The sequence below is a fragment of the Petaurus breviceps genome, unplaced genomic scaffold (assembly GCF_028583685.1).
Source record: "Petaurus breviceps papuanus isolate PSGF00001 unplaced genomic scaffold, PetGlider_PUasm1.0 126, whole genome shotgun sequence".
Taxonomy (NCBI): Eukaryota; Metazoa; Chordata; class Mammalia; order Diprotodontia; family Petauridae; genus Petaurus; species Petaurus breviceps.
This window is the reverse complement of record NW_027185655.1, coordinates 15813957-15833314: the sequence shown is the minus strand read 5'-3', so window position 1 is coordinate 15833314 and position 19358 is coordinate 15813957. Positions and strand designations below refer to the sequence as shown.

The window sequence follows — 19358 nt, the reverse complement described above, 5'->3', positions numbered from 1 at the left end:
ACCTTGGGCAAATTACTTAACCCCAATTGCTCTCCAAAAGGCAAAAAAAAAGAGAAAGGACTGAAATGTATGAATAAACAAGTGAGGTCAATGTGAAGGGTTCCCAAATTTAAAAAGTAAATTGGGGACATATTAAAGGAGTTTCTCTCAAATATAAAAATTTAAGGAGCAACTGGGTTCAAATCCTGGCCATTTCTGTGTAACTTGGGCAAGACTGAACCTAGATCTTTCTTCATTCACTACATGAAAGGACTGGAATAGAAGACCTCTTGTAGTCTCCCCAGTTCTGAATGAAAGAATGGCTGTAAAGCACTCTGTAAACCTTAAAGTCTATATTAATGTAATTATTTGGGACAGCTAGGTGGTGTAGCAAATACAGGGCTAGGCCTGGAATCAGAACGACAACTTCCTGAGTACAAATCTGGCCTCAGACACTTACTAGCTGTGTGACCCTGGGCAAGTCACTTCACCCTGTTTGCCTTAGTTTCCTCATCTGTAAAAATGAGCTGGAGAAGGAAATGGGAAAACCACTCCAGTATCTCTGCCAAGAAAACCCCAAATGGGATCACAAAAAATCAGACAGAGCTGAAAAATAACTGAACCAAAAAAGGTAATCATTTTAACTATTATATGACATTACAATTATAAGATTCTATGACCTGATGACTACAGATGTTACTAATAGCTCTAAGTGAATTTTATGACCTTAGGAAATCCAAACTAATCAAACAACTCTCAGCAAACATGTCTTAAAGTGACAGTCACTGTGCTGAGTACTGGGAAAGCGATGACAAAAGTGAAACAGTCCTTACCCTAAAAGTACTTCCATTCTAACAGTGGACACAGCAAGTGTATAAATAAGTTCATGAGATAAACACACTGGACAGAAGGCCATGTCAGAGGTGAAGACTCTAGAAGCATGAGGCAGAGGGGAGGGGAGAACAGGAAAGACCTGCTGTATCAGGTGGCATTTTAAGCTAAGTCTTGAAGGAAACCAGAGTCTGGAGAGATTGGAGCAGAGCGTTCCGGGAAGGGGAGACAGCCACCGCAAAGAAATGGAGATGAAGTGTTCTGTGCAAAGAATAGAAAATAGCATAGAACAGAAAGGGGTGGAGATGAATCAAGTCTAACAAGGTAAGAAGGGGCCGGGCTGAGAAAACCTTTAAGTGCCAAAGAATCTAACATTTGATCTTGAAGTTATTTAACAGGAAGCCACGTAGGCTCCGTAAGCCCAGGGATAACAGGGTCAGACCTATGCTTTTGAAAAACAACTTTGGCAGCTTCACGGAAGACAGAATAGACTAAAAGACACTTGAGGCAGGTTCACCAGAAGGCTCTCAACCAGTCCAGTTAAGAATGATGAAGGCTGGGGCGGCTAGATGGTGTAGCGAATAGAGCACCAGCCCTGGAGTCAGGAGGACCTGAGTTCAAATCCAGCCTCAGACACTTGACACACTTACTAGCCGTGTGACTTTGGACAAGTCACTTAACCCCAATTGCCCTCCAAAAAGAAAAAAAAAATGATGAAGGCTTAGACAATGGAGAGAAGGGGACACATGAAAGAGATGCCAAGAGAAGAGCAGTGACAAGATTCTGCAGCGAATATAGGAGAGGGAGGAGTTGAGTCTGACACCCAGACTGCAAACCTGGATGACTGGAAGGATGTGGTATTTTAGATAATGACAGGCAAGGTTAGAAAAGGCATAGGTTTAGGGATACAGATAATCAGTTCTGTTTTGCACATTCTGAATTTTTATTTCTTATTATATAAGTTTATTTGCTTATTTATCTTTATTAGTGGTTATTAATTCAGTAACAAAACTTTTAATAAACTTGAAAAATATTATTTCTACTTATTTTTAATTCTTACCCCTGGGATTGCCCATTCTCCACAGTCTTTCCTTTTGATTGCTACAAACTGTAAGATATTTTTCCCAGAATGAGGGTGAATGACTTTATTTCCACTGCTGTCCCTTTTCCACCTGAAAATAATAATAAAAGTCTTTTAACCTAAAATAAAGTAGACCAGAATCTATATAAACTTAAGAATAAATAATAGCAATAATAGCAACCTCAGTTATTATAAGCAAAGCACAAATTCAATTTCATTGAAGTCAGCCAACTTCCATTTGTGAATTAGAATAGCAATGGTCAGTGTCTGACCGTTACATGACTATCATTATTATTATTATTATTATTATTTGAATTTAATACCAGTGCAAAACTACACCAGAAATCTATAGTCCTCTTATTACTAATTTTCTTATTATTGAGAATAGATGTAGTTCTTTAACATTCAGGGCACTACAAAGAGTGCTTAGGAAATCTATGGTATAACACAAACACCGATTTAGAAAGAGCACAATAATTTCATTTTCAGAGAATTATGGGTCCCAGAAGCCATCTGTACCTGTAAAAGGAATTTTTTTTAAATAACATAACAAATAGTTTTCCAGATTTCTCTTAAAGATTTTTAAGGAGGGTGAAATTGAAATACCTAGCCTAAGGCCAGCTCAGTGCACTTCTGGAAAGTTCTAAATGGCCGGAGATTTTCCACACATCAACCCAAAATGTACCCTGCTACAACTTGAAACTAATGCTCATAGTTCTGTTACGATGTTCCCCACCCTGCCTTTGCCCCAAGTCTCTTCTCTCAGGCAAATATCCCCTGTTCCATCAAATGATTCTGAAATGACAAGGCCTTGATGCTCAGGTGACTAGGACGAGAGGAGTACCCCCAACAAGGATAGGAAATTGGAGAAGGACAGGGCTTGGAGAGGAGAAATACTAAGTTGTTTTGGGACACATGTAATCAAGACGTCTACAGGACATCCAATTTTCGATGTCCAACAGGGAATTGATGATGCTAGACTAGAAATGAGAAGTCAGAACTTGACAAACAAACAGAATCAGAGTTAAACAAATAGATCTGAGACTCATCTGCGTAGCAATGATAAGTGAACCTGTGGGAGCTGAGATCACTAAGCCAGAGCACACAGGGGAAAAAAGAGCTGTCAGGACAAAGTCTTGGGGACACCCAAAGTTAGGGGCATGGCCAGAGAGAGCCCAGGAGAAGATGACCAAGACTGTCAAAGGCTGCAGGGAGTCAAGAAAGCAGGGACCTGAGAAAAGTCCATTACATTTGGCAAGTAGGAGATCACCGGTCACTCTGGAAAGAGTAGCTTCAGTTCAAAGAAGTCAGATCAATGCTGGAGAGTGTTTAGAAAAAAGTAAGAGGAAAGGGCATGGAGGCACCAATTAGGGATGGCTCTCTCAAGGTATTTAGCCACAAAAAAAGGAAGAGAGATATAAAATAACAGCTGGTTAGTATGACTGGATCAAGCGACAGTTTTTTTTAAGGATGGGGAGACATGGGAGTGAAATAACCAGAAGATAGAAAGAAACTGAAAATGGGAGAGAATGGAAATTCACAGAAGGGGCATTCTGCCGCAGATCATGGGACAGAATGGGATCGAGGCTGCCTGGAGAGGTGTTTTGCCTTTTCAAGAAGGCCCAGCTCTCGGGGCAGCCAGGCAGCACAGTGAGAGCACCAGCCCCAGAGATGGGATAACCTGGGATCCCGGCTCAGACACTTAGCACCCACCCAGAAACACCTGACCATGTAACCTTGAGCACATTACTTAACCCCAAATGCTTAAAAAAAAAAAAAAAAAAAGAAGGCCCAGCTCTCAAGTGAGCTAGGAAAGTGAAAGAGGAGATCGTGGGGAAAGACATCCGAGTGATCTCAGATAAAAAGGAGGAAGGGAAAAAAGGGAGCTCTTAAAATGGCCTTTTCTAAAGTTATGAGATAAGACCCTGAACTGAGAATATGGGGGAAGGGAGTGTCACGGGAGGTTTAAAGAGATGTGAGAAGGTCTAGAATAGTCTTTGTGGTGAGTAAGTATATAGATTGTCAATTACAGAAGTGTAAAAGGATTACCGTCCTTCAGTGAGGACCCAGTTGAGATTCTGTAACACAAATTTGTAACAGATCTACTCACAACAATTTCATAATTTTCTTTAGCTCTGTTCAATAGACTATGAATAAGAGAAAAGACTACAAATGGGGGGAACTAACCTAAGGGGCTTAGTAAGGCATCATCACCAACTGTATAAGAGGGAAGGGACCTGAGTGTAGCTCAGAGGTTCCCAAATTTATTTGGCCTACAGCAACCTTTTAAAAAAAAAATTATAATCTGTGTCTTCCTGGAAATCTACTTTCTTTAACCCTTTAATGTTTTTTCTTTGAAATCTGCATCATTTCAAAAAAACAAAACATTTTTTTAAATGACATCCTAAATTTAATAATTTATTGTAAATTTGTGAGTTTTTTCCTGCATTGAAATTTTGATGATGCAATATTGCATCATGTAACCATATAGCACTATACTGTAAATAAGTCATTATATATTACACTTGTTTGTGCCTATGCATGCTGGACTTCCCAACAATGCACGACACACTTGCCTGCCAACACTTGCTTGTTAAGACCTGTCAACACACTTGGCCACTGATCAGTTATAAACTGCATTTTGTGTGTTTATTTGGAAAATAATACTACAACTTTAACTCTGTTATACAATAGTTGGAACATGTACTAAAGGTTTTTCAAAATTTCCTCATCTTCTCTTCTTTCCTTATACTTCCACTGCCTCCTCATTTTTATTCAACACCCCCCAACTGTACCCAAGGCTACTATTTCCCCCAAGCACCTCAAGCACCCCCAACAGGGCAATATCACCAACTCTGGAAACCTATGGTATAGATCAGGGTTGGAGAACCTGCAGCCTCAAGGCCACACGTGGCCCTCTAGGTCCTCAAGTGTGGCCCTATGATTGAATCCAACCTTCACAGAATAAATCCCCTTAATAAAAGGAATTGTCTTGTGAAGTTTGACCACTTGAGGACCTAGAGGGCCACATGTGACTTCGAGGCCACAGATCCCCACCCCTAAACACCATAAGTTCCTACAACAGATGATAGTGCAGAGTTGAAATGAATCACAAAGGGGTAAAGACGGGGAAGGGAAGAGAGTATTCTCGGTGCTTTGGAAAGAACCGAGATGTTAAGAAATTAGAGGTCCAAGTAAGGAGAAATAATAATTCCTAATATTTATATGTTAGGGCAACTAGCTAGCACAAAAGATAGAGCGCCAAGTCTGGAGTCAAGAAGACTCATTCCTGAGTTCAAATCCGGCCTCAGACAGGTACCGGCTGTGTGACCCTGGGCAAGTCACTTAACCCTGCTTGCATCAGGTTCCTCATCTGTAAAATGACCTGGAGAAGGAAAGTGCAAACCACTTCAGTATCTTTGCCAAGAAAACGCTACATGGGATCACAAAGAGTCGGACATGAGCCAAAACAACTGAAAAATCATATGTATATAATACTTTAAGGTTTACAAAGTGCTTTATACACATTATCTCATTTTATCCCCACAATAATCAGGAACTAGGTGCTATTATTATTCCCATTTTACAGTTGAGGAAACTGAGGCAGTTAGAGACTAACTGAATTGTCCTGGATCATACAGCTAGTGTCTGGAGCCAGATAATGAACTGAGGTCTTCCTGACTCCAGGTCCAGTGCTCTGTCCACTGTGCCATCTAATAGGGTTAGAGGTCTTAAGGCAGAGGAAGAAACAGAATGATAAAAGATTATGATCATAAATAAAATTCAGAGTTCACAAATACGGAAAAACACTTGTGGGTGACGGCATGACCATGGGCATGACCAACTCGGTGTGTGCCTCAGATGAAATGGAAGGCGTGGGAATTAACAGACTGACAAACATGAATTGCTACAAAGCTGAAGTCTATATAGAGCAGTCTTGAGCTGGTTCTCAACCAGGAGAAATGAGGTCCATTTACTGAAATTCCAAAAAGATGTAATAAAAGTTTGCCTTCATTGTAGGTCCACTACATAAGCAGTAAAAATTATGTTATTGCAATAATTTTTATATGTCCAATATATGACTAATCAACAAGCCTTTATTAGGCAGAAGATGACAAGAAACAACATCCAAGAAAGGAGCCAAGCGAAAAATCTATAGTTTCAAATGTTTATATGTAAATGCACAAAGCTCAAGCTTTGAGCATGATCAATTAGGAGTCCTGGGACAAGAAGATAAATATAACCTCAAAGGTGTCACTGGGGAGGGGAGACCCTCACTTGCAAGATAGCTCTGTATATGTAGACTTATTGAAGTAAATAATAGAGGGAAGACAGAATGTCCGAGGTTATGAAGATATACTCATGTGAGGAAACCCAAGAATCAGAGAAGGTAAGAAGCATGGTCAAGACCATGGGTGAATACAAATGGAGGTAGAAAAAGCAGCACTTCTTGCCTTGAGCCCTCTTTATATTATCTTACTTGGTGGTATGTTCATCAGCACCAAGTTCAATCACCATCTCAAAGCAAATGATTCCCAGATCTCTTTTTCCAACCCTAGTCCTTCTTCTAATCTCCACATCCACATCACCAACTAGATGCCTCCTACTTGACATTTCAAAATGGATGTGCTAGAGGACTTTCAAACTTAGTATGTCCAAAACAAACTCACTGTCTTTATATCCAAACTCTCCCCTCTTCTGAACTTCCCTCTTACTGCTGAGGGCACAACCATGAAGGAATGAATGAGTAAATGAATAGATAAACGAAAAAGGCATTTATTAAGTGCTTACTATGTGCCAGGAACTGTGCTAAACACAAGTGAGGCAGCGCCTTCCCTCAAGAAGTTTATATTCTTATAAAGGAATGAAAAACAGACAGGGAAGCTGGAGGTGAAAAATGAAGGAGATGAGTAAGGACAAGATGGCGGAGCAGCAAAAAAGATGTACAGCTGAGCCATCCCAGACAACTTCTCCACAGAAGTCTAAAACCTGTGCCAACCAAGTGCTGACTCTGAAGCCAACTCTCTTATCTAGTGAAGAAGTGGTTTTGGAATCAAACAGAATTGGGGGCCCCTAATCCATACATAAGGATCCTTGTGGGACACATGCTGACTCAGCATTATCTGATTTACTGTTTTTTTATTTCTTTTGTTAACTACATCCCAGTTATATCTTTAATCTGGTTTTGGCCACGCTTGGGAGTGTTGTAGACTACGTGTGACACCTCTGCCCTACACTATGCTGTACATAATGGGCCATGGTAAATACAATTATGTAATATAAAGCTACAGTACATTTAGAATGCATTTTTTTTTTTATTAAGCAATTGGGGTTAAGTAACTTGCTCCAGGTTACATAGCCAGTTATTTCTGGGTGTGGTGCTAAGTATCTGAGACTGGATTTGATCCCAGGTCTCCCAACTCTGGGGCTGGTACTCTTACTCACTGCGGCCACCTGGCCGCCCCTAAACATTTTTTTTTCCTTTTTGGAGGAGGGAAGGCAGGGTAATTGGGGTTAAGTGACTTACCCAAGGTCATACAGCTAGTAAGTGTTAAGTGTCTGGGCAGGATTTGAACTCAAGTCCTCCTGACTGCAGGGCTAGTGCTCTATTCACTGAGCCACCTAGCTACCCCTTAGAATGCATTTTCAATTCAAACAAATGTTTACTTAGCATCAACTATATAGGAGGCTACAAAATGAACTGAGGAAGGAAATGGCAACCACTCCAGTATCTCTGCCAAAGAAAACCCATAAATGGGCTCACAAAGAATCTGGACGTGACTGAAAAATGACTGAACAACAACAAATGTGAAAGACACTATGCTGGGCATTAGTATAGAAAATACAGTAACAGTTTAAGGATGGTTTGTTTTTCTAAATCCTTTCATTTCTTTACTTTTAAAGTTCCTGAATTTTTACCTAGTAATGATGGGATCTGCAGCATGGTTCGGGCCCCAACGTCCCAAAAGTCCCCGGCCAATCAATCCTGTCCGACCTGCTGGATTTCTAGAAGAGAAAAACAAGACAGCAATTTCAATTTAAAATTTTCTTTTTATTTCCAAATAGAGCCCAATCAGCATAACTCAAAGAAAGAATAACAGCAACCAGCAGAAAATCATTTCTCGAATTTTATGGCTCATTGATATTTATTAATCATTTGGTTTTTAACCTTATCTTGCTCTATTCTATTTTACCTCCTGGATTTGATGCAAAAGAGAGATTTCACTAACTAAAGAAGCTACCTATCAATCACAAAATGTCCTGTGATTATTTCACTTTGAACCCACACCTCTCAGGCTGGGTTATAACCAAATGACTGGGTGAGATAACAAGCACTCATCTGTTTGATGCTGTGACTTGTCTATCCAGATGATTTAGAATAACCCTGACTACCCTCTTTTCTTGCTTACTCTCTTCCCCTCACCCCCCCAAATTCATATCTATAACCAAAAACAAATGTGCTTATTAAATATGCAAATTTTGTTTCACTTTTAAAATGTCAGGTTTTTTTCCCAGGTGGAAAGAGTATTTTATTACTCATCACATACACTGACCAGCACAAAGTGTAACATTTAATAATAACAGTCATGATACCATACAAAGTTTTTCACAGCAAAATCTCAGAAATGGTGATTTCACAAAATTTAAGAAATAAAATATAACTTAAAAAGTTGACTGAGACTCAACAAATTGTAGTAATTCAATGACTCAATAAATTTCTTCCAGGTAAAATGTTTTTTGAAAACTCAAGCAACCAAGATGCAGTGATAAAATTTCCTTATTAACAATCATTCCAATTTGTTATAGTTCCCATGATTCCCCTGTATTGCATTGTCTGGCTGGGTCTCTTTCAAATGCCTATTTCTCTTTGGCAGTTATTTCACCCCTTTTTTTTTAAGATGCACGGAAATCATTCCATAGCACAGATGTGAATCCACAAATTTAGTTGTATTGTTTTGAGGAAAAATCATTCATTTATAATAGAAAAATGTTAAAAATAAATAAATAAATACAGCAATCTTGTTCTCAAATCTATTTTAAAATGTGATTTTGTTGTACAAAGTAAAAAAAAAGTTTTATCTTTATTTTTATACGTTTAGTTGACCACATAAGTTCAAAATATGCACTAAATTTATAACTTTAAAATCAATTCCCTTCAAAGTTACTCAATAAACTAGTTATATAACTCCAGAAACAACTGATGGTTCAGTCACAATACCCACCTAGGTCGTCCATTTTCAATCTCATACAAGCCATTCTGGCTCTTTCGTTCAACATGTCCATCCTTTTCATTAAACTTTGGAGAAAAATTTCTTTCACTATAAAGAAAATAAAAACAGTGCTAAATAAGTATTGCTAATTTTATATTTCCAAGTATTTAAAAACCAACCTGTTATTCTTCAAAGATAGTTTATACTGAAAGAGAATTGCTTCTATCTGCTTCTAAAAGTTGACTTCCACTTTTCATATTCACATGCATATTTCACTTCCAAATAGCGAAGAACAAAAATAATTTATGCTTTAATTTTTACACAGATCATTTGTGTAGCTTACTAATAAATACAGTCAACACATTATAATGACTTTAAAGGTAACATTCATTAAATCATGTCTTAAACTTTTGTGCTAGCATCTTTTTTACCCCAGTCTAGATTTCATCAGTTTAGAAAGTTCCTTGGAGAAGAAATTCCATCTACTGTGCAGATCAGCAACTGTTCTGCAACTACATCTTACCAGAGTCACCTGGGGCACTAAGAGATTTAAATGACTTGTCTAGGTTCATAAAACCAGTGCAGAGCAGAAACAGGACCTGGGCCTAGGTTATCTTGCCTAGGAAGCCAGTTTTCTATCTATTTTACTAATCTCCTAATATTTAAATATTATCTATTGCAAAAGATGAGGAGGTGGAGAAATTCTATGAAGAACTTCATAAGATGCTCCCAATTGTTGACATATATTTTAATATTTTTTAACTTCAATGTAATAGAAGAGGACAGAGGAAAATACATCATGAAGTGAGATTCAAAATCAGGAAACAAAAGAATACAGAGAGGTGTAGCCTATACAAAAGTCTCACAACTGCTTCATCACAAATACCTTTTTCAAGAAGGGAATTAGAATTAGTAATGACACACAAAAAAAATGAAACTGACCAATCTTAACAAATAAGAAAAGGCTCGTTACCAAAGTGAGTGCAGCTCCAGAAAGAGACCAAAGATATTTCCTGAGACTGAATCTAAGCACACCCCAGATAGGCTAGACACACAAATGACTTTAAAAGGTACAAAAAATTAAAATCCCATCTTGTTTACTATCTGACAAAAACACAGCATATTTTGCAAAGCAAAATACCACCTTACAGGCGCTTCTTACGCCCATATTAAGATCATAAGGTTCCCTGAAACAACAAAAACAATTTGGCTCTGATTATAAATATCACGGAATAAAATAGAGATACATATGCTTGCCAAAGGTATTTGCCACCATTACAGAGGGCAGCCACTACAAAAAAAAAACCCAAGAGAAGAATAATTGCTTATAGATGGTAAAGCCTGCCAGTTGTTCCTGTTTCAAATGACATTCTGCTCATCACGATAAGCTCCACAACATTTCAGGGACTCCTAAATGAGATTCACAAGCACTGTGCCAGACAGAGAAAACAAAGACAAAAGGGAAACAGTCCTCATTCACAAGGAGCATTGATAACCAACAAGTGGATATGTGGGGCTATGCAAAGAGATACAAAGCAAGCTGGGAGTAAGGTGACTCTAGCAGGTGGAAGAAGTTCGAGGAACTTGGGGAAGGAGGGGCGGGGAATTAGGGAGGAAGATAACGAGCTGTTTTGAACACATTAAATTCAAGCTTGTCAATCATCACATACATCTTGGACAATTTGTTGCAGGTGTAAAAATAGGTGGGCCTTAAGAGCTGGGTATTTGTACTCCTAACACCTGACACAAAGCAGGTACTTAATAAATGCTCAATGGTTCATTAATAAATTTTCAGAAAAACCAAGAAAACAAAGGATAACAGATGAAAATAAAACAAGGTTGTGATCTGCATTGCTAGGGCTTGCAGGATCAATTAGACCCTGGAATCATGGATGGAAGCACTGAAGAAGTAGTCATGAATGGAGAGGAGAAAGATACAAGAAATTCCAATCAAGACACAGAAATGAATACAACTTACCAGTGATAAAACCCCTAGTGCTCTTTGCTAATCACAATTACTCTAAAATTGCGTCCATCTGACTAGTTTTAGCCTTTATTTAATAACAGAAGGGCCGGATGGAATGCTGACTCGAGAATATATCTGCATTAACTCCATGCAGATAAATTTGCAGATTTTTTTGTAAATGGTTTACATATGTGAATAAGTTCTGCACCGCTATGAATTTAGATGAAATTTTCTCTTTACTTTTCTTGAAGATTTTCTCCTGTCTGTTAAGCTTTCTTTTCATTTTTCAGTCCTTTTATAATTCCTTCTTTTTTCATCCTGAGGGCTCCTACACAACAATTTGGGATTACATATACTCCTTAAATATTAAACTAGGACATGTAAGAAAATTATCACTGTGATATATGCCCAGATTGAGGAACAGACCAATAAACCTGATAAATACTGATATACTGTTACACAGCTAATACTATATATCTAGATCATGACAAAAAGGGGCAAAACAATCAAGCACTATATATCAGTATGACAAAGGAATTAAAAACAAACGTGAAAAATTAACAACTGCCACGTTCAGTACTTAAACTTCCAATTTACTAATAATTTCATTACCCCTAAATTAAGGTTCATATTGCTACATTTATACTTAAATTATTTACCTGATCTGTGGATCTGCCCACATGGGGCCAGCCAAGACAGAGACTGCAGTATATTCCACGGGATTATACTCCTGCCACTCAACAAGCCAGCCCACTTTCTCATTGGGTACCTGACTACGTTCGACTTTTGAACCTGGATAAGGTGATGTCCGAGCCTTGTTGTGGGAATTTTCATCAGCACCATTTGAAGCTGACATAATGACTGGGCTTTGATGGAACAGATGTGATGAAAATGAACTACTAAAAGAAAAAAAGATAAAGGTGTTACATAGATACTCCTTAAAATTAAAGTTAAAAAAAAACCTGCCTTGGAAGATCTGAAAGCATCATTTTTTCAAATACTTTAAAAACTGAAATTAACAACATCATCTCATATTTCCCATACATTCAATAAACATCTGTATTAAGCACAGTCCTCTTCTCCAGAACAGGCTCTCTTCTCTAGGTTTTCCTAACACTGCTCTCTCCTTGCTCACCTCCCACCCATCTGACTATCCTTCCTCAGCCTCCTCTGCTGAATCTCCATCCAAGTCATATCCACTAACCTTAGGTGTTTCCCAAGACTCTCTTCTGGGCACTTTTCCCCCTCTATTCAGATCATTTCCAGAATTATATATTCAGCACTAGTTCCTCTCTGGAGCATCAGCCACACATCACCAACTGTTTTCTGAATAGCCCAAACTGGATGGCCCATGGGCATCTCAAATTCGATGTCCAAGGCAAAACTCCACTTCCTTCCAAGTCCTTTCCTTCCCTGTGTTCTAGAAATCACCCAGGCTCACAACCTTGGTCGCATCCTTCACACATCATCTGCACTCACTCAACATATCTTACCTATTGTCAAGAGTTGTCATTACTACTTTCATTCATAATATCTCTAATATCTCCTTTCTCTCCACCAATAGCCTACACACTGGTACAGGCCCTCAACAACTCTACTTAGTTGCATGGCCTCAATTCCACTCTGCCCTCCACTCAGCTGCCAAAGTGATTTCCCTGAAGCACAAAGATCAGGAAACAAAAGAGGTCAATGTTCTGTGGGCCCCCCCCCCAACTCAATGAACTGTGGCTCCCCATTTGTCTTTGGTATAAAATATCCTATGTTTGGCATTCAAAGCCTTTCACAACCTGGAACCCTTCTATCTTTCCTATGTATACTCCCGCCATGTACATTACAATCCAGCTATTCCTCACATAGAACATTCCATCTCCAGACTCCAAACAGCCATTCTGCTGGCAGACCTACCTGCCGGGCATGCCCTCCTCCTGCTCACTCGCCTTGACCTCCTTCAAAACTCCCCTCAAACCTTCAAGGAGCCTTTGCTGGTGGTTCCTCCTCTCCCCCTTCTACAAACACACAATGTTAGTGCCTTTCCTCAGAGATTAACTTCCATTTATACTAATACATATGTGTATATATGTGTGTGTGTATGTGTTGTCTCTCCTATTAGAATGTGCTCTCCTGAAAGATAGAAATCATGCTTTGCCTTTCTTTGTAAACCTAGCACTTGGCAGATTACTTGAAACACGATAAGTTCTTAACAAATAAATAAATTTATGTGGTGCTTAAGAACCACCCAATACAATTAACCCTCCGCTCCACCTTGGAAAGAGGTTTGTTTAAATCAACGCAAATTATTTGAAATAGGCTAAATTTAATTTTACAAGTGTGTTTTACCTCATCCCTGTGTTATTCTGTGAATAATTTAGCAGAATAATACTAGCCAATATTTATATAGCTCTTATTATATGCCAAGAACTTTACAACTATTATTTCATCTAAGCCTCAGAACAGCCCTGAGGGAGAGGTTTTATCATCCTCATTTTACAGATGAGGAAACAGAAGCTCTCAGCAGCTCAGTGGGCTGCCCCCGGTCACTCAGCTAGCATCTGAGCTGAGTTCTGAACACAGCTCCTCCTGAACCCAATCTATCCATCTATTCCTTCACCTCCTAGCTGCCTCTATCTTATTGACCAAGTGAAGGAGAAGCAAAGTCACCCAGAAGGACTTGGAATACACTGCAGGAGGGGTTTAATATAGTGAAGTCCTCCTTCAAGATAGGATCAATGGTCTTATCCTACTGTTGACTAAAATGCCGACTGAGGACAGTCTCTATTCAGCACTGTAACTTTTTTGACCTCTAAGATTACTCCTCTAGAGAGATGTTTTCTTCAAACTCATAGAAATTTCCATTTTTACCAGGAAAAAGTAAAATTTTGCAATTAACTGATATTACATAATAAAAACGTGCCAATTTGAAAAGATTTCAGCATCATAAAGAAAATTAGTTTTGTAGATGTGAGCAGCTAGGTGGCACAGTGGATAGAGCACCAAGCCTGGAGTCAAGAAGAATGATCATCCTAAATTAAAATCTGACCTAAGACACATACTAGCTGTGTGACCCTGGGCAAGTCACTTCACCCTGTTTGTCTCAGTTTCCTCATCTGTAAAATGAGCTAGAGAAGGAAATGGTAAACCACTCCATTATCTCTGCCAAGAAAACCCCAAATGGAGTCGTAAATATTCAGACATGACTGAGAAATGACTGAAAAATGGCAAAGTTTAGTAGATAGACTAGGATATGACTGGGAATTAAAAACATAACAAATAAAGGGAGCAAGGAAGTGAAAGGCTAAAAAGTACTGTGGAAAAAGAAAGATGCAGTTTTGGAATACTTTGATCAAAGTCCCTAGAAAGAAACAAAGTTAAAAGAGGATTAAAGATTGTTTGGATGTAAGGCTTAATTAGAAGGCAATGAGAAGGAAGAGTTTAGACTTCCCAAAGGGCAGGTATATAAAACTAGTGATTTTCTTTACCCACGTTGGCATAAAGCAGGTCCTCATCTTTGCCTGCCAAAACGTCCCACATAGGTCAAAAAATAAATAAGTAACACCTGAGAATTTAGTATTACAGAAAAACCTAAGTTCAGTCTTGTAACTCATTTGGATTGAAGAACAAGAATTTTGTGCATGTAAGATTATTTAGTGTTTGTTTCCTCCTTAGCTAAAAGCTATTTCTGTGATTTCTCATGTTCTCCAAGTTTTATTTCATCTATTTTTTTATATTTTTTGATGTGGAAAAATAGCTGGAATCATGTAGTATGATTTTAAATCGTCAGTATTCTATTCAGTTACAACATTTACCAAGTGGATAAACATATTTGTAGCATGGAATGAATTACTTTAGTATACTAAAATTGGGGCAGCTAGGTGGTGCAGTGGATAGAATACCAGGGCCGCAATCAGGACTCATCTTCCTGAATTCAACTCTGGCCTCAAATATTTACTAGCTGTGTGACTGGGCAAACACTTAACCTGTTTGCTTCAGGTCCTCACCTGTAAAATGAGCTGGAGAAAGAAGTGGCAAACCACTCCAGGATCTGTGCCAAGAAAACCCCCAATGGGGTCATGAAGAGTCAGACACAGCGGAACAACAAAAACATTAAAATTCTGTCCCTAAAGGTTCAATAAAAGGCTATGTTCATTATGAGGAGAATATATGTCCATAGATTCATATATTATATATCCATATATTTCTATATAGAAATATATGAATATTTATATACGTGAATGTTCAGATGATATATTAATATTCACATAATATATGCATGTATGAATAATTTCATTACAATATAACCTGGATTAAGCTAGCAAATTCCTGCTTTGAAAGACCCTCATGCGGCCCCAAAAGAGGAGCTGAAAATGCAAGACTCTAATTACCCTGATCTTTAGCAGTAGACTCACTGAAGGTGGAAGGGTCTGGAATTTGAAGTGCTGACAGTGAATGGGCCTTGGCAAAACTGAGATTCTCCTTGGTACCAATTTTCATTGTAAGTTCAGACTAGGTTTTACTGGATTTGCCCTAAACAAAATTGCAATGCAGTCTCATTTAAAGATATGTTTTTCCCTATTAAGTCAATTGTCTTATTTGACTCTCTGTAAGAAAAACAGACTCTAATAGACAATATATTTAAAATTTGGCATTTAGGCAAAATATTTTTAGACTGCTAGGATATGAGCTACTTTTTTACAAATTAACTCATTTTTAATTTTCAACATTCACTTCCATAAGTTTTTAATTTTCTCTGCCTCCTTCCCCTCTCTCCTCCCCAAGATGGCGTGCAATCCTATATAGGCTCTATATATACTTATTAAACATTTTCACATTAGTCGTGTTGTATAGAAGAATTAGAATGAATGGGAGGAACCATGTGAAAGAAGCAAAACAAGACAAAGAAAGAGTAAGTGGAATGCTTTGATCTATATTCAGACTCCATATCTCTTTCTCTGGATTTGAATGGCAGTTTCCATCATGAGTCTTTTGGAGTTGTTTTAGGTCCTTTCATTGCTGAGAAGAGCTAAGTCTATCAAAGTCAGTCACTGCACAATGTGGCTGTTACTAATGTAGTGTTCTCCTGGTTCTGCTCCCTTCACTCAGCATCAGTTCATATAAAACTTACCAGGTTTTTCTGAACTCATTAATGGAAGGCTTTGTCTGGCCTTACCAAATCATACTAAGTCTTGTTATTTGCAGGTTTAAGTGGTATTATCTAGGAAATCACTACTTCAAAAGCAGCTTGGAAGCTAGAAAGTCAATCTATTAGAATTTTTTTTATTAGATTTTTTTTTTCTCGGCAAAGACACTGGAGTGGTTTGCCATTTCCTTCTTCAATGGACTGAGGCAGAGTTTAAGTAATACCAGGGTCACACAGCTACTATATATCTGAGGGTGCATTTGAACTCGGATCTTCCTGAAGCCAGACCCAACACTATATCCACTGAGACATCTTGCTGCCCCAATATAGAAATATTACTAGCATAATGCTTAAGGGTGCACATTCTCATCACCAACTGGTGGGGTAGATCACACATTCTCTGAATATAATAAAACTTGTACCCTGATTCATGCTGACTTATTGGTATTATCAAACTGATGTCTAAATTCACCCAACAGGTTCAATTCTCTTATCTATGCAGATGATTCTAAGATGTCCTACTCTACTCTCTCTCCTGATGTCTAGTTTAGAACTATCAAAAGGAAGGTGCTTCTAGAGAGCTTGAATTGTTCTGCTGACACCACAAACTCAACAGGTCCAAAAGAGAACCTTACCATTCTCCAAAACACACTCCTCTTTTCTGAATCTTCCTATTCCTTCTGAAAGCATCGTGATCCTCCTCACCTCACAACCTTGGAATCCCTTTACCTCCCCCCTTGCACTCAGCCTATGTATCTCATCTGCAGACAATTCACATCTCCAGTATGTGCCCCTTTTCTCCTCTCGAACAGCAGCCCTCACGATCCCCCCATGAAATATACTGCTTGACTTTTAAAGCCCTTCATAAACTGTTCATCTTCCTCTCTTTCCAGTCTTCTCACTTCTATCAGTCTACGATCCAACAACCAATGGTCTTCTGCTTGATCCTCACATGCAACAATCCATCTCCCAACTTCCCCATGCCTGCAATGATCTTTTCACTTCTGCCTCCTGGAGTCCCTGGTTTCCTTCAAGACTCAGTTCAAATCCCACCTTCTTCAAGGGGCCTTTCCTGCTCTTCCCCTGCCTAGCTGCCCCTTCCTGCACAGCAAATGCTTTCCCTGGGAGATTATCTCCCACTGCAGACGTCTAGCAGGTTCAGTTTGCAAGCTGTCCCTGTTTTTTGTCTTTGTATTCCTCCTAGCTTTTAGCACCAGGCTTGGCACATAATAAATGCTTAATTAAAGCTTGTTGACTTAATAACTGGGAAGATAAGTGAATGATATAGCCAGCAGATAGCAATTGTGGCACTGGCACTGAGGTCTTCTTTCTTTTGTTGCTCAATGGTGTCCAACAATTTGCAAGCCCAACTGGGGTTTTTCTGGCAAAGATCCTGGAGTGGTCGCCATTTCCTTCTCCAACTCAGTTTGCAGAGGAGGCACAAAGGCTAACAGGGTCACACAACAAGGAGGACCTCAGAGGACCAGGGCTCCCACTCTATCCACGGCACCAGCAAGCCTCAAGGGTGTGCTTCTGTATACAACCTTGGGAGGTGGGGCTCACGGGAGTGTTTTCAAATGCAGAACTGTTTTCTTGGATCAAGGCAAAGTTTCTTTTCACATCCTTAAGCTTTTAAAACACTGGCAACAATGTTTCTAGGGTGGAACCTGGAAGTCTTAAAACAGTTAAATAAGGTCTCGAGTTATGGTCTTAATGGTTAACTAGGATCTTTCCTATAGTGTTTTTCTTTTGACCAGAGGAATGGGCACACTTAGGGATCTGTTTCATTGAGTTTGGAGCATAAGAACCGGGAAGCAGAGATGGCTTAGGACTTCCAACTTCCATCCTTATGTGTATTATACGCACATACACAATATATATATACACACACACACACACACATATATTCACACAAACACAAAGTAACTGTATACCTCGCTATCGGGAGTGAAACCTGACAGCAAATAAGGAAACAAAGCCCTCCATTAAAACATAGTATCTATAGAAATGAATAGGGTAATTCTGTTGTTTTTTTTTGACACTTTAGAGGCAAAAGCGTCACTTCTGGATCTGCCCAATCAAAAACGATGTAAATGCTGTGCATCACTACGCACGTATAACCTACACCAAATTGTTTGCCTTCCCATCGAGGAGTATGGGGAGGAAGAGAATTTGGAACTCAAAATTTTTTTTAAAGATTGTTAAAAAAAAAAACAAACCTGTTTTCACGTGTAATTGAGGAAGAATAAAAGGCTAAATAATTATAACTGCAACTTGTAATTATGCTTATATATGGTATATTTGTAACTTGCATAATCACAAAGATAGTTACTATAAGAATTGCTTCTTAAAAGCCACGCACGCTTCCTGGCTCGTGTGCATCGCCCTCCGCCACCCCCACCCCGTGTCTAGAGCGCCTGGGGAGGCTCGGGAAATGGTTCAACTAGGGCTGATTTGGGCCAGACGGGGAAGGACCCGGGCCAAAGCGGCGGGCACAGCGGGGGGGCGCCCAGCGGGGGGGCTCAGCTCGCCCTCGGCCCCGGCAGCAGCCGGGTGGGCAGAGCCCAGGCCCCTCCCCGCACCCGGGCGCCCTCGGCCTGGGGCATGCCCGGAGGGTCGGGGGCGGCCTCGCGAGGTACCTGTAGGGCGGCCCTCGCCCCAGAAAATGCAGAGGAGCCGAGCCGCGGCCGCCGGGGGCCCCGCCGGTCACCCAGGACAGGCTCGCGCTGAGGCACACGGTAGCTAGAGCCTGGGCCAGGCCGCGCGCTGCCATCGGCGTCCCGGATTCGCTTCGGGGGGCTAGGCCACTCGGGCCGCGGGCTCGGGCTGCCGGGGCGGCCCGCCAGGGGGCGGCGGGCGGCGCTAGGACCGGCCGCTCTGCAGCCCCTGCGCGGGGGCGGGCTCCTCATCTATCTCCGTCACACCCGCTCGGCAGCGGCAGCGCCGGCGGAGACCCCCAGGCGCCTCCGGGGGCTCCTCGGCCAGCCCAGCCTCGCGGCCGGGGAAGTGCCCGCGACCCCCGCCCTCGTGGCGACCTCACGGCCCGACCCCCGACCCACGCCACGGAGCGTCGTGACGTCACGGCCGTGCGCAGGCGCGCGGGAAGATTGGGAAACACCATCCCGGAGTTTTCACTACGCAGGCGCCGGGAGGGGG

At 40.3% G+C, this 19358-nt stretch overlaps 1 protein-coding gene across 5 annotated transcripts in view; it reads right to left on the bottom strand.

Moving 5' to 3' along the window:
• Positions 1–19032, bottom strand: part of NUDT9 (nudix hydrolase 9) — a 44024-nt gene extending 24992 nt beyond the window's left edge. The window contains exons 1-5 of one of the 5 annotated variants that reach the window (XM_069093717.1): positions 18842–19032; positions 11728–11967; positions 9115–9210; positions 7811–7897; positions 1871–1982 (exon numbers count right to left, since the gene is read on the bottom strand). In XM_069093717.1, the coding sequence (XP_068949818.1) occupies positions 1871–1982; positions 7811–7897; positions 9115–9210; positions 11728–11967; positions 18842–18975 (669 nt within the window). In that variant the 5' untranslated portion in view covers positions 18976–19032. The remainder of the gene's footprint in view (positions 1–1870; positions 1983–7810; positions 7898–9114; positions 9211–11727; positions 11968–18841) is intronic. The other 4 variants (XM_069093728.1, XM_069093735.1, XM_069093706.1 and 1 more) reach the window with 4 other exon arrangements.
• Between the last annotated feature and the right edge of the window lie 326 nt (positions 19033–19358).